The 12015-nt window shown below is 42.5% G+C and overlaps 1 protein-coding gene across 3 annotated transcripts in view; it reads right to left on the bottom strand.

Moving 5' to 3' along the window:
- Positions 1–7118, bottom strand: part of CERKL (ceramide kinase like) — a 142353-nt gene extending 135235 nt beyond the window's left edge. For all 3 annotated transcript variants that reach the window (XM_029224449.1, XM_029224450.1, XM_029224452.1), the window contains exon 1: positions 6881–7118. In XM_029224449.1, the coding sequence (XP_029080282.1) occupies positions 6881–7118 (238 nt within the window). The remainder of the gene's footprint in view (positions 1–6880) is intronic.
- Positions 7119–12015: the final 4897 nt, after the last annotated feature.

The raw sequence follows: 12015 nt of genomic DNA, 5'->3' as shown, positions 1-12015 counted from the left end.
CAAGATAAGACACTTAGCATAGGACCTGGCAGGGTAAATATCAATAAACGTTCACTATTTTCAGTCAAACACCGGACACCGATGCATAGCAGCAGCAGTAGTTTCCAGAACACTGTTTCTGATGAAAATCTTGGAATGTACATAGGAATTCCCCGATGCCAGCTGGTACATTATTTTAGACTTATCTGTAGGCTTACCATAAGTCCATAGCACTATGCCAAATGTTTTTGAATATATGCATACCTGCCCGCCTGCTTGCCTGCCTGTCTCTGGATTCTGGCATCCATTATACTAAGGGTCCTCCACTTCTAGTTCACATGCCAAAAGTCAGCAGAAGGTTTAATTTCCTTCAAACTCCCACTTCCCTCCCAACTTTCCCTTTTAACTCGTCACTTACTGATCTTGGAAAACACAAGAGCATATAAAAAGCCATGGCTACCAAGAGTTTCTTCCCTTTGCCCACCACATACCTGACCAGAACTCACTTGCTCAGCATACGCTAGCCCCATCATTGGCATAGTACTTCTAAAATTCGGGCAGGAACACAGTCATATGGAAGGAATTAGAGAGGCCTATGCTGAGGACTTTGATGATGTTTGTAGATTTGTCAATATTTGAAATGTAATCTAATAACCTAGTCAACTAATGGACTAGGCAGGATTAGCAATAAGGTTCAAAAGGAGCATTCTAGTACTGAGATCACAATGAATTATATAGTCTATATCCCTGGCCCTTTAAACAAGGATGTAATTTCCCAAATTACAGAGGGCACAAAAATGTCCAGTCTAGGCAATAGCATCCTCCTGTGTACCCAACCTATCCGTTGATCCCTATTATCTACTGCCGTGGCTCTTTGGTTCTTTAGTTCCATCATGTTCAGACTCCTGCAGTTCACTTCAGGTCCTCCTGCTATGGCGGATCCCATCTGGATCAGCCTCTACCGACCTTGATCCAGTTTATCTGATTTGCAGTTTGTACATCCCTTGCCTTCAATTGCAAGTACCACCCCCCACTTCTAGGAGGATATTTTTGTGCCAGTTGCAGCCTCAAATACCCCCACGTGGAGGAGACCGAGAGGAAGGGGCCACAAAAGTAGACCAGTTTTTAAAAGTGTGTCTTCAGATGGTGCCACATGGCTGTGGTATATTTATGAACAACACTGGGATGCAGACTTTCATGGGGTCAAGGTACGCAAGCTAGGACAGTTATTTCAAATTTACTATCCCTATAGTAAGAAACAGATTTTTTGCCAAATTTTAGTTTAAATAAATCATGACCGTGAGGAATAAGACTACGGTTTTAACAGACAAGACTTCAATTTTACTGTCAGCCAATTAATTCACAATAACAAAAGCATGTTTTTGTACTCACAAAGTACGTTAAAGTGTTCTGCCACTTGGGCATCTCTGGACTCAGTTGTTTTATCTTTAAATCGGCAGCTCAGATTATATGGTCATATCAGTTCTATGTTGAGATTAATTACTGAAAACTGTACCTTACTATAAAGATGCAAACCCATGCCTGGGAATAAAGGGAATAAACATTTTCAACTCTTCATGGGTCTATGCATTAGAGCTACGTTGTCCAACGCGATCGCCACTAGCTGCATACGGCTATTAAATTTATTAAAATTAAATAAAATTTAAAATTCAGTTCCTCAGTCACACTAGCCATATTTCAGGTCCTCAGGTGCCCCAAGTGGCTGGTGGCAACCGTATTGGACAGAGCAGATACGGAGCATTCCATTAGTGCAGAGAGTTTAACTAAACAGTCATGCTTAGAGATTCATTCTATATTTCGTTTTCCTGTGTGGACCAATTTAAGAAAAAGCTAATATTTATACAATATGAGCTTTATACAGTATTTATACAATAGCATAACAGACCTGTCAAAGCGTTTTAAAACGTTATAAACATTACACGCAGTTGCCTGGGTAAGCTTGATTTTTCACACCCAGTTTTTAAAAATTCCTTCAAATTTGACAGTTTAGGAATACACTAATAATTTTTTTAAAGAAGTATTTTTCTTCTTCATATGTAGACTGGTGAATCAAAGCATCATGTTTTACTGAGTAATTAGTCCTTCAATAATTCACATGAGTAATGGGTCATTTCGGGGTTTAACCCCTGCTTCCATTATTTCTGACCAACGGTTTACCGACAGATGTCTCACTTTGGATATACACAACAGAAGCCTGGGATCTGTTTCACGTACATCTGTTCCCAAACAGCTCAGGCAGATTAATACTTAGAATGGACCCAGCTCTGCTAAGTCCCATGTAATCACTAACTCTTGTTGTTTTAAAATTGATTGGTTTTTTCCTCATTTTCACATTTTTCCACATTACCTTTCACGTTGCAAAGTTTCCAGCAAATGAATGTCTATAAAAACTTAAAGGACAAGAAAATCATGAACTCCCTTATAAAAGAAACACTTTCAAGACCTTATTTTGAAGCCCAGCTTTTTCAGGTTTTTCTGGTTACTGCTCTAATTAAGCTGAGCTCAAAGTCGTGGTAGGAATAACCCTTTGAAAAAACACAACATGAAATGGTATAACCTGAGGTAGTAAGTCTAAGAATAATAAGAGAACTGTAAACCATAACTAAGATTTGAAACCTTCACCGTATTTTTAAAAATATTTAAAACATAACATTCTCATGCTAATCGAACATATTGTAAGATCCTTGCCCTGAAATTTAATAAGAGGGTACAGGAAATGAAATTGAAGAAAGGATAAGCTAGTCCTTTTGTCCATCATGAAAAATCTGCTCATGACTAGCCTTATCCCACTATTTTCTATCAGAAAGTGGTTTCTTCCTTTCCAAAGACAGAACCTGTGCTGAGGTGACTGCCCACCTCTCATTATTGTGTCTTGAAGCTAGGGAAGGGGAGCAAGAAACTTGGCCCGTATTTCCCAGGCAGTTCTTCTAATTAGAAATTCATTAGGGCTGTGAAGCTCTAGGTGTAAAATACAAGTCTTCCACACACACCTGGCAGCTGATCATTAAAACCTAACTCGGGTTTATTACGATGTCCTAACACCAAAAGTCTATAAAAATAGGTATTTTCTTTAAAATGCAACTTCACAGAGTTGATGGTTCTTAGAGATCATATAATGTAAACGCCTCATTTTGCAGATAAATAAACTGTCACTCAGAGCAGTTAAATGACTTGCCTTAAGTCAGTTACACCCGTTAGTTGTAGACAAGACCTCAGGCCCCTTGGTGCCCACTCCTGAAACCCTTCCTACACCAGATGGGAGATTACAGACAGCCGGAGTGGGGTGCCTGTAAAAGATCCTGTAGTGCTTTTCATACTTCAAGGTGCTATTCATTAGTAAATGATAAAGGTGCCCAGTGTGAGATAACAGAGACTTGTGGGCATTTAGCATTCCAGTCATAGAGATCCCTAAATTAATCATTCTTAAGTGTACTAAAATATGAGCTTAACATAGTCTAATGCTATCTATGCATTACTGACTCTCCCTACCAGTAGCTTTTCCTTTACGGGAAAATCTCATAACCAGATCTCACAGTACAGTAAGCAGATTCTGCATTGGGGATACACAAAAATGCTTGTACCTTCTGTTTCCATCTAGCGTTTCAAATAGAACTTTACCACTTGGTAAGCGCACGTTCCTAGAAGTCTGTCCTCGGTTGAGATTTAGAACAATGCCAACAGGCCATCAGTGACAATTTTGAAAATGTTGAACTCTGAAAATACCTGATCCAGTAACAAGCTAAGGGCTGAATGACAAAATACACATATTGGTCTATGGCATCTGCCCATACCCCCTGAGTCTCTTCTCAATTTCTGACACCTCACGCCTGGTCCCAGGCACCATGTAGGGGGCTAACAACACTGTGGTCTGCTCTGCCTAGACAGGGTCCCATGACCCAGACGTGCCTGACCTTCCTCATTTGGCCTTAAAATCCTCATCTGACCCCTCTCCCATTTCTTCACGAAAGGTTTTGCCCTTTCCTAGAGCACAGAGAGCTAACTTGGTAATTCACATGAATAAACTCAAACGATTCCACAAGTAAAATGACTGTAATTTGAGATTCCAATAGGAAGATCATTAGGTACCAAGGCAGGCGATAATGAAGATATTTTCTGAATGGATGATGCCCTTTTGTGCATACAGTTTGCTTACAGATGTGACATACTGGTCAATCTATGCCCTGGTCATAGATTGCTTTCTTTTTCCAACTTACAGCTGAGCAAGATGGAACCTTCTCACCATGATGCTAACAATGGAGAAGTAAGCCAACATTAGCTGAAGAATGTTTTGTAAAAAGAGTTCTAATGCTTTAACAAAAGGGGAGGGGGATACTCTTACAGGTGATGAGAAATCACTATTAAGTAGCAGTGTAGTAATCAGATTATAATGCAATGGGCAAAACTAAAGTTCATGAGACCAATTAACAAATTCATTCACGTGACAAATGTTTATGTCAGGCACTCTTCAAAGCGCTGAGAGTAAACAAAACAGATGTCCTGAACATCTTCCCTCTTCTCATGTAGATCCCGTCTCTGGGAGCTACACCATCAGTTCCCCCCAGTTCTGAGGCCTTCAGATTTGGTCTGAATTATACAACCAGCTTCCCTGGTTCTTCACTTTGCAGATGGCATAGAGTGGCATATCTCAGCCTCCATAATCCCATAATCTCCAATTCCCATAATAAATCTCCTCAAATATATATTGTACTGTGTATTTTTTTCAAGGTTCTATTTCTCTGGAGAATCCTACTACATGTCATTATAAATAAGCCAAAACCCATAGAAGGCAGAACACCAAGAGTGAACCCTAATGTAAACTATGGACGCTGGATGATAATGATGTGTCAATGTTCATCAGTTTTAACAAAGGTACCACCTTGGTGGGAAATATTTATAATGGGGGAGGCTATGCATGTGTGGGGAGCAGAGGGCATATGCACCTTCTGCTTAATTTTGCTGTGAACCTAAAACTGCTCTAAAAATAAAGCCTATTAAAAAAAAAAAAAAACAGCTACTAAGGCACTATGAGGTTTAAAAACTGAGTGGTCTTGCAAGCATCTCATATGATGTAATAATGCCCAGCAATCCGACCCCACCCCTACCCTTTCCTGGGACAGCCAGGCACCGGCCAAGGAGCAACAGACATGGTCTCCTCCACTACATCCTCCCACACCACGTCCTCCCAAGTATGGCAACCTTAAGGTAGTTTTTCCTTCATTTTCTGGACCAATTTCATTTGTCTTTCACCACGCACATCTAAGCTAATTCCACATCAGAGAGTATTTCTCACATTTAAACATATCTCTCAATACCTCCTTTTCTTTCCCCACTCTTATTATTTTACTAAGTAAAACATCTCTTGGTTTCTCCTACAAATAGTAGTGCTTATTAAGGTGCTAGGCTTCTGGACCTCCAATTTTCGGGGCCCAAAGTGGTTTGCATACTAGGTGTTAGTTACAAAGAAAGGGTGGTATATCTAAATGAAGGAAAAGAAAACCAAAGTGTTTTAGGTCAAAATTAAAGATCAACACTTGCAACCTTTAGAGTTATAACTGTCAGGATGTCTTTTTAAACTCTACAGCCAGGAATGCTAATTAAGACTATTTTCCCTCCATCACCACTCAGTATATAAAAGAGCATTTTTTGTCTTCATGCCATTATTTGACTTTTAGTGTACCGGTATTGCAACACTGATTTGAATACCTCTCGTTGCACAATGTCTCATTTTATTCCTATAGTATTTCAGCTTCATTGTAGGTTAAATCGACTCTTGTAGGCCAATTTAAACTCTAATGGTAAACTTCTATGTCCCCAAATTCAAACAGACTTAAAAACTAAACAGAATAACTCTATGTCCATATCCCTAGCTTTTAACTCAAAGGTTCTAGAAAATACTCCACAGCTTGGTTTTCAACACACCTGAAAACATTTTTAATTAAAGTCAAAGGCAGTTTTAGTTAAGTGGGCCAGCAAGACACCTGCAGCAGAAGCAGAATTCCCACTCAGAACCAGCACTGGGTCCCTGACTAGTCTGTTTCGTTCGATTTTTGTACACAAAACTTTAAAACAGTGACATTTTTCTATTCTTTGAGGTAAACAGCGCATTGTGTCTTGTTTTCCAACAGGGGAAGGCATTTTTTAAAATCTCGTAAGTTAGCATTTAGAGGGGACGTGTACCACATCCCAAGGTTTTCCCCTAAATCATCTCTAAGACTTGAAGTAGTTCTATTGTACAGAATTATAACACTTTCTAAATAAAGGTTTAGGTCAAAAGGCAAATGCACGTAAACAACAAGATGATTCTAAAGTCAATATTGAACACCAAAAGTTTCTAGACTGACCTTTAGACTTGATTCTAGACAATGGCAAGGAATGTGAGGGATGGAAAAGTCCAGGGAGACCAAAAGTTGGGGTGAAACTTTCAGAAGTCAGCAAAATGAGAGCTGGATTTGAAACCCACGTGTAGGTATACTCGGTAAAATGCTTATACTTTCAGCGTTACCGTCAGAAGTTGACGGAGTAAAACAACTTGGAGGAGAGGAGCAGGGGACCTTCCTGCATCTGGAGAACACCTCCCCTTGCGGGGCTCAATTCTTTCTTCGGCGTCACAGAGCAGAAGCAGTGTGACGCAGGTCCCGTGATGGCACCCCAGGCGGAAAGCCAGCTGGGAGGGGACAGGTAGCGGGAGGGCCCTGGGGGCGGCGCGGGTTCTCGCCCCCTGGCGGGAGGGAGGAGGGGGCGGCTTCTGGACGCGGTAGCCCGCTGTGGCAGAGGCGGAGCTTGCGGAGGGACTGCGCCGGGAGGAGGGTGTGGGGCCGGGAGAGCGAGGAGGCGCCGCGGGGGGCGAAGACGCCGGGACCTTCTAATTGGGACCACTCACCTGTGGGGCGCTCGGGCTGGATGGGCTGCCACCTCAGGGCCCGCTCGCTCAGCACCACGTCGCAGCTGTCCCTCCGGATCTCGAAGATGCCCCGGAGCAGAATCAGCTCGGCCGCCGACTCTGGCTGCTGCCCGGAGGCCCACAGCACCGAGGGCACGGCGTCCGCCGCCGGGGGCGCCTCCTCCTCCCGGCAGCCCTCCAGGGCGCTCACCCTGCCGCCGCGCCTCCCCCGGGGCATGGCGGAGCTACCGGCTGGGCCCGAGCCAGGGGTCCGGGGAGGCCTTTGGGGGAGGAGGTGGAGCCCGCGGCAGCCACGGCTCTGGCTGCGTCCGGCGCTGCCACAGCAACCGCGCGCCGGGCAGAGACCCAGGAGGGAGGCGGGGCGGGGTGCGCAGGCGGAGCCGCCCTGACCTAGTCCAGCACCTTGGCCCGTCAGCCTCCTGCCTCTGCCACTTACTACAAAAAGACCGCAGTCCAGGAAGAGGAATAAGTGGCTCTCTCCACCTAGTCCCTACAGTTGCTTGAGATTTTGCGCACTGCGTTACCCGCCAAAATACAGGCCAGCGCTTCTCAAACACTGACTTGCATACTCACCCCTGGGCATCTTGTTAAAATGCAGATTCTTATTGAACAAGTCTGGGATGAGGCCCCCGACACTGTTTATAGGAAGCTCCCAGGTAACGCCGCTGATCCTCAGAACGCACTTTGATTTGCAAGGGTATAACCCTCTGTTTTTCCACCTTCTTCCCAGCGGGCTTTCCTGGAGCGCAGAGGTCGTGCTTTATAACCTTGCTTGCATGCCCCCAACAGTTAGCTGAACTATATGCAGCTGGTAATAGAGAACTCAGTTCCCAAAATCCCTGAGAGGACGCCAAAGACAAGTCCCTGGTTTACATAGACAAATTTTCGTTCTGACAAATTTAATGTTAAAGGAAGGTGCCTCCATGCTGTATTAAGGGTCCTACTTTTCCCCAAGATACTCCTCTGCAGTCTTGTCTCTGCCTGGATCCGACTTTCCCTGGAGAGAGATCACAAGAAGCAGGGCTTGTTCTCCTAAAGGCTAATGCAGCGTTACCTGGAAATAGAGAGAGCCCGGGCCGGGGCGGGCGTGGGAGGGTGGGGGCGGTCAATCCTTCACTTTCTCGCGATAACTGAGATTCATGAAATTAGCTGTTAATTTGGAAAGCACAGAGTCTGGAGGCCAATGGTTCTCAATCACATTAGAGTTACCTGGGGAGTTTGCTTATAATCCAGATGCCCAGGCTACACTCAAAGACAATGAAATTGGAATCTCTGGGGGATGGGACCAGACTTCAGGAGTTTTTAAAGCTCTCCAGGTGACTGCAATGTTCAGCCAGAGCTGAGTGCCGCTGCTTTAAGCAGTGTATTAACAGGGAGCTGACAACTTGTGAAAGTGAGTTCTCTGGAGGAGGAGCCAGAGTGGGAAATAAATCAGCAGGCTTATTTTTTATATACATAAGGCCAGAATAATTGCATTGAGAAAAAGTTAGGGAGAGGAAATTAAATTCATAGAGTTGTGAATCTAGTTCCACTATGCTAGTGCCTAACCAGTAACTTCTGATAGGCAGCCACTTCTCTTTCTGTCCTCACCCCTCGTCACACTGCAAAGTCAGACAGAAGAGCTAATGGTAGCAGGAGCATCTCAAGGGTCTCTGCTCAAACTTAGATTTCAAAAAACCGAGGATGGAGACCACAGACCTAGCCAAATCCCTTCCAGACACAAAGCGCCTGTGTGCCAGTTAAGCTAGGACTCTTACTGTTTAATGCTCTGAAAACAAATACCCAAGCTTCCAGGTGAAGTGGGGAAGAGCCTCAGTGTGATCTGATTGCAGCCAGCTGTTTCTTGGAGCAGAAGTGCAGCTGCTGTTAAACCTCACGCAGGCTTCAGGTGGCTCAGCTCAGCGGTCATTAGTGGGGAAGGCTGGTGCCCTCCGCAGAATGAGTTGCAGTTCTGGAGTCAGCATCTTGTATTCACAGCTGTCAGGCAATCAACACAATTAGAGCTCGTTGGCATTTTAAAAGCTCACTGAAAGCCAGGGCCGATAGGCCAAGGCAGTGGCTACTTCTTAGGACATTTGCAAGGGGCAAGTTGCCATTTTTCAAGCTTCAGTCAAGCCAGACAGCCAAAAACATTGGCTTTGGCTTTCTTGAGGATGAAAGTACTGGCTATGTTCCATTCTTTCCCTTTGATGAGGTGTTCTCTTCTAGGATTCTAAAGGTTGCAGTGCCCTGGAGCTCTATCCACAGGATCCATCTACGCGAGCATCAGTGCCATGGCTTTACATACTATTCAGGGCTCCTCCAGTGATGTCATCAGCCCCAATCAGTCCCCTGAACTTCAGGCACTATGTCCAACTGCCCACCTGACGTTGCTAGTTGGCTGTTCAACAATCATCTGAAACATAACATCTAAAACCAAACACAGGATTTTCTATCACAAACCTGTTCCTCCCAGAGTGTGGCAAATCTCAGCAAATAGTGTCATCAAAATCCTTGACATCATCCTCATTTCCTTTCTCTGTAATGAGAAAAAAGAAAAATTCATGACACATTTAATGTCTGCATGTCAATCTATATTTTGGGTGAAGTGAGCTTTAGTTGCATCCATCTCTCAGTCATTTCTGATGCTAAATAAGCACATTGTCAAGGGGTCTGCTTCCCTCTCATGCTGAATGGAGATTTTGTCAGAATGTTCCTGCAACTCGGGCTCGTACTGCCTAAAAGGTAGAGGGCCATATATCCCTACAAGAATTACAGAGAAGCGAGAAAAAATTGTAGAATCCCACCAAGTCAGAATATTACATCTTCTTCATATGCCAGTTTTTTGCACTCACATGGAAACTCTGTTTAAAATGAATTGCTCAGCTGTGTTTTAGGACACATCTCAAATGATTATGGGATGACAATGACTATGTAATCTCTAGCTTCTCAATAAACAATAACAATAAGTAACAGAGGAAAGAAGAATAGGCACTTCTTTCCTTTCCCTCAAGTTTTTAAAGCCCCATTTACAGGTAGGTACTATATTCATAAACTTGGAGCAATTTGAAATGTATTTCAACCAAATAGAGAGCTTGAAACATTCTCACAGTATCTGCTAGCAACACTGTAGTGCAGAATCTTAAGTTAGGTATAACCAGATACACAAGTAAAACACAATTTAAATCAGAAACATATGCTCATTTTCTAGAGCTCACACTATTATAACTGTGAAAAAGGCATTATACCGAGGAGGCAACATCTCTTCCCACTGTTGAAAACAGCCCACTGCTTTCAGACCTCTTACCCATAGGCACCAGAGAGTTTGGCACTGGGTTCAGTCTTTGATTATTACATCATTTTTTGTCATCATTTTGGGCATGTCAGTGTCCTAGTCCCAAATTTCCATGACAGCCTCATCCCAACAATCTATGGTGTCCTCTGTTGCAGGCTCCCATTCTTAGGACGTCCTCTGGACCTTGTAGAACTTCTTGAATGCTTAAACTCAAAAAGCACTCTTTCAGAACACAGACTCTTGTTCTTTTCAAACTTGGATATGCTTAAGAATCTTTAGTTTGTTTTAAATGTAAATTCCCAGTGTTTACCCCCCACTGATGCTCTGAGATTTTGAATCTGTAACTGAACTAATCCTAGAAATGTGTGTTTTAAACAGGTACAACAGGTGATTCTGTATGTTTTTGACAACATACACACCACTTTGACAATCAGTGAGCAGATCCTTCCTGTTTGTCCTGCTCTTGACCCCTGCCGTTTTACCACAAGGCTTGTCCATTTGTCTATCATTTACAAGTAATGGAATATCCAGCTAAAAGTGTTTCAAAATACAATTTTACTTCTCATGTAAACAGAGCTCTGGAGTCAGGCTGTTCTGGGTTGGCCTTTAGGAAATTGAGGGCTTTTTAACAAATGGGACCTAAGCAAACTTATAAACTTTTGCACAGAAGAGGAAACCATAAACAAAACAAAAGGACAACCCACAGAATGGGAGAAAATATTTATAAATAATGCAGTGGATAAGGGCTTAATCTCCAAAATATACAAACAGCTCATACAGCTCAATATCAAAAAAACAACCCAATCAAAAAATGGGCAGAAGACCTAAATAGACATTTCTCCGAAGAAGACATACAGATGGCTACAGGCACATGAAAAGATGTTCACCATCACTAATTATTAGAGAAATGCAAATCAAAACTACAATGAGCTATCTATCACCTCACACCAGTCAGAATGGCCATCATCAAAAAGTCTACAAATAATAAATGCTAGAAGCGGTGTGGAGAAAAGGGAACCTTCCTACACTGTTGGTGGGAACGTAACTTGGTGCAGCCACTATGGAATACAGTATAGAGGTTCCTTAAAAAACTAAAAATAAGAGTTGCCATAGATTCCCACAATCCCACTCCTGGGCATATATCCAGAAAAGACAAAAACTCTAATCTGAAAAGATACATGCACCCCAACATTCATAGTGGCACTATTTACAATAGCCAAGACATGGAAGCAACCTAAATGTCCATGGACAGATGAATGGATAAAGATGATGTGGCATATATATACAATGGAATATTAGCCATAAAAAAAATGAAATAACGCCATTTGCAGCAATATGGATGGACCTAGAGATTACCATACTAGTGAAGTAAGTCAGACAGAGAAAGACAAATATGATATCACTTATATGTGGAATCTAAAAAAATAATACAAACTTATTTACAAAACAGAAACAGACTCACAGACATAGAAAACAAACTTATGGTTACCAAAGAGGAAAGGGGGTGGGGAGGGATAAATTAGGTGTATGGGATTAACAGATGTACACTACTATATATAAAACAGATAAATAACAAAGATTTACTATATAGTACAGGGAACTATATTCAATATCTTGTAATAACCTATCATGGAAAAGAATCTGAAAAGGTTACTTTGCTGTACACCTGAAACTAACACAATATTATAAATTGTTTTTTTAAATTGAAACTATATTTCAATTTTTAAAAACAACAAAAAAGAAATCAGGGGCTTTTCAACTTTCTATTTTGCTATCCCCAGTTAACAAGGACCCCACAGGTGGCTCCCAGATGGCTGCATGGTCCCTAATCATATATCAT

The sequence above is a fragment of the Monodon monoceros genome, unplaced genomic scaffold (genome assembly GCF_005190385.1).
Source record: "Monodon monoceros isolate NGI ecotype Baffin Bay Population unplaced genomic scaffold, NGI_Narwhal_1 Super_Scaffold_16, whole genome shotgun sequence".
Lineage (NCBI taxonomy): Eukaryota > Metazoa > Chordata > Mammalia > Artiodactyla > Monodontidae > Monodon > Monodon monoceros.
The sequence above is the reverse complement of the archived record's forward strand: the minus strand, read 5'-3'. Positions and strand labels throughout refer to the sequence as shown.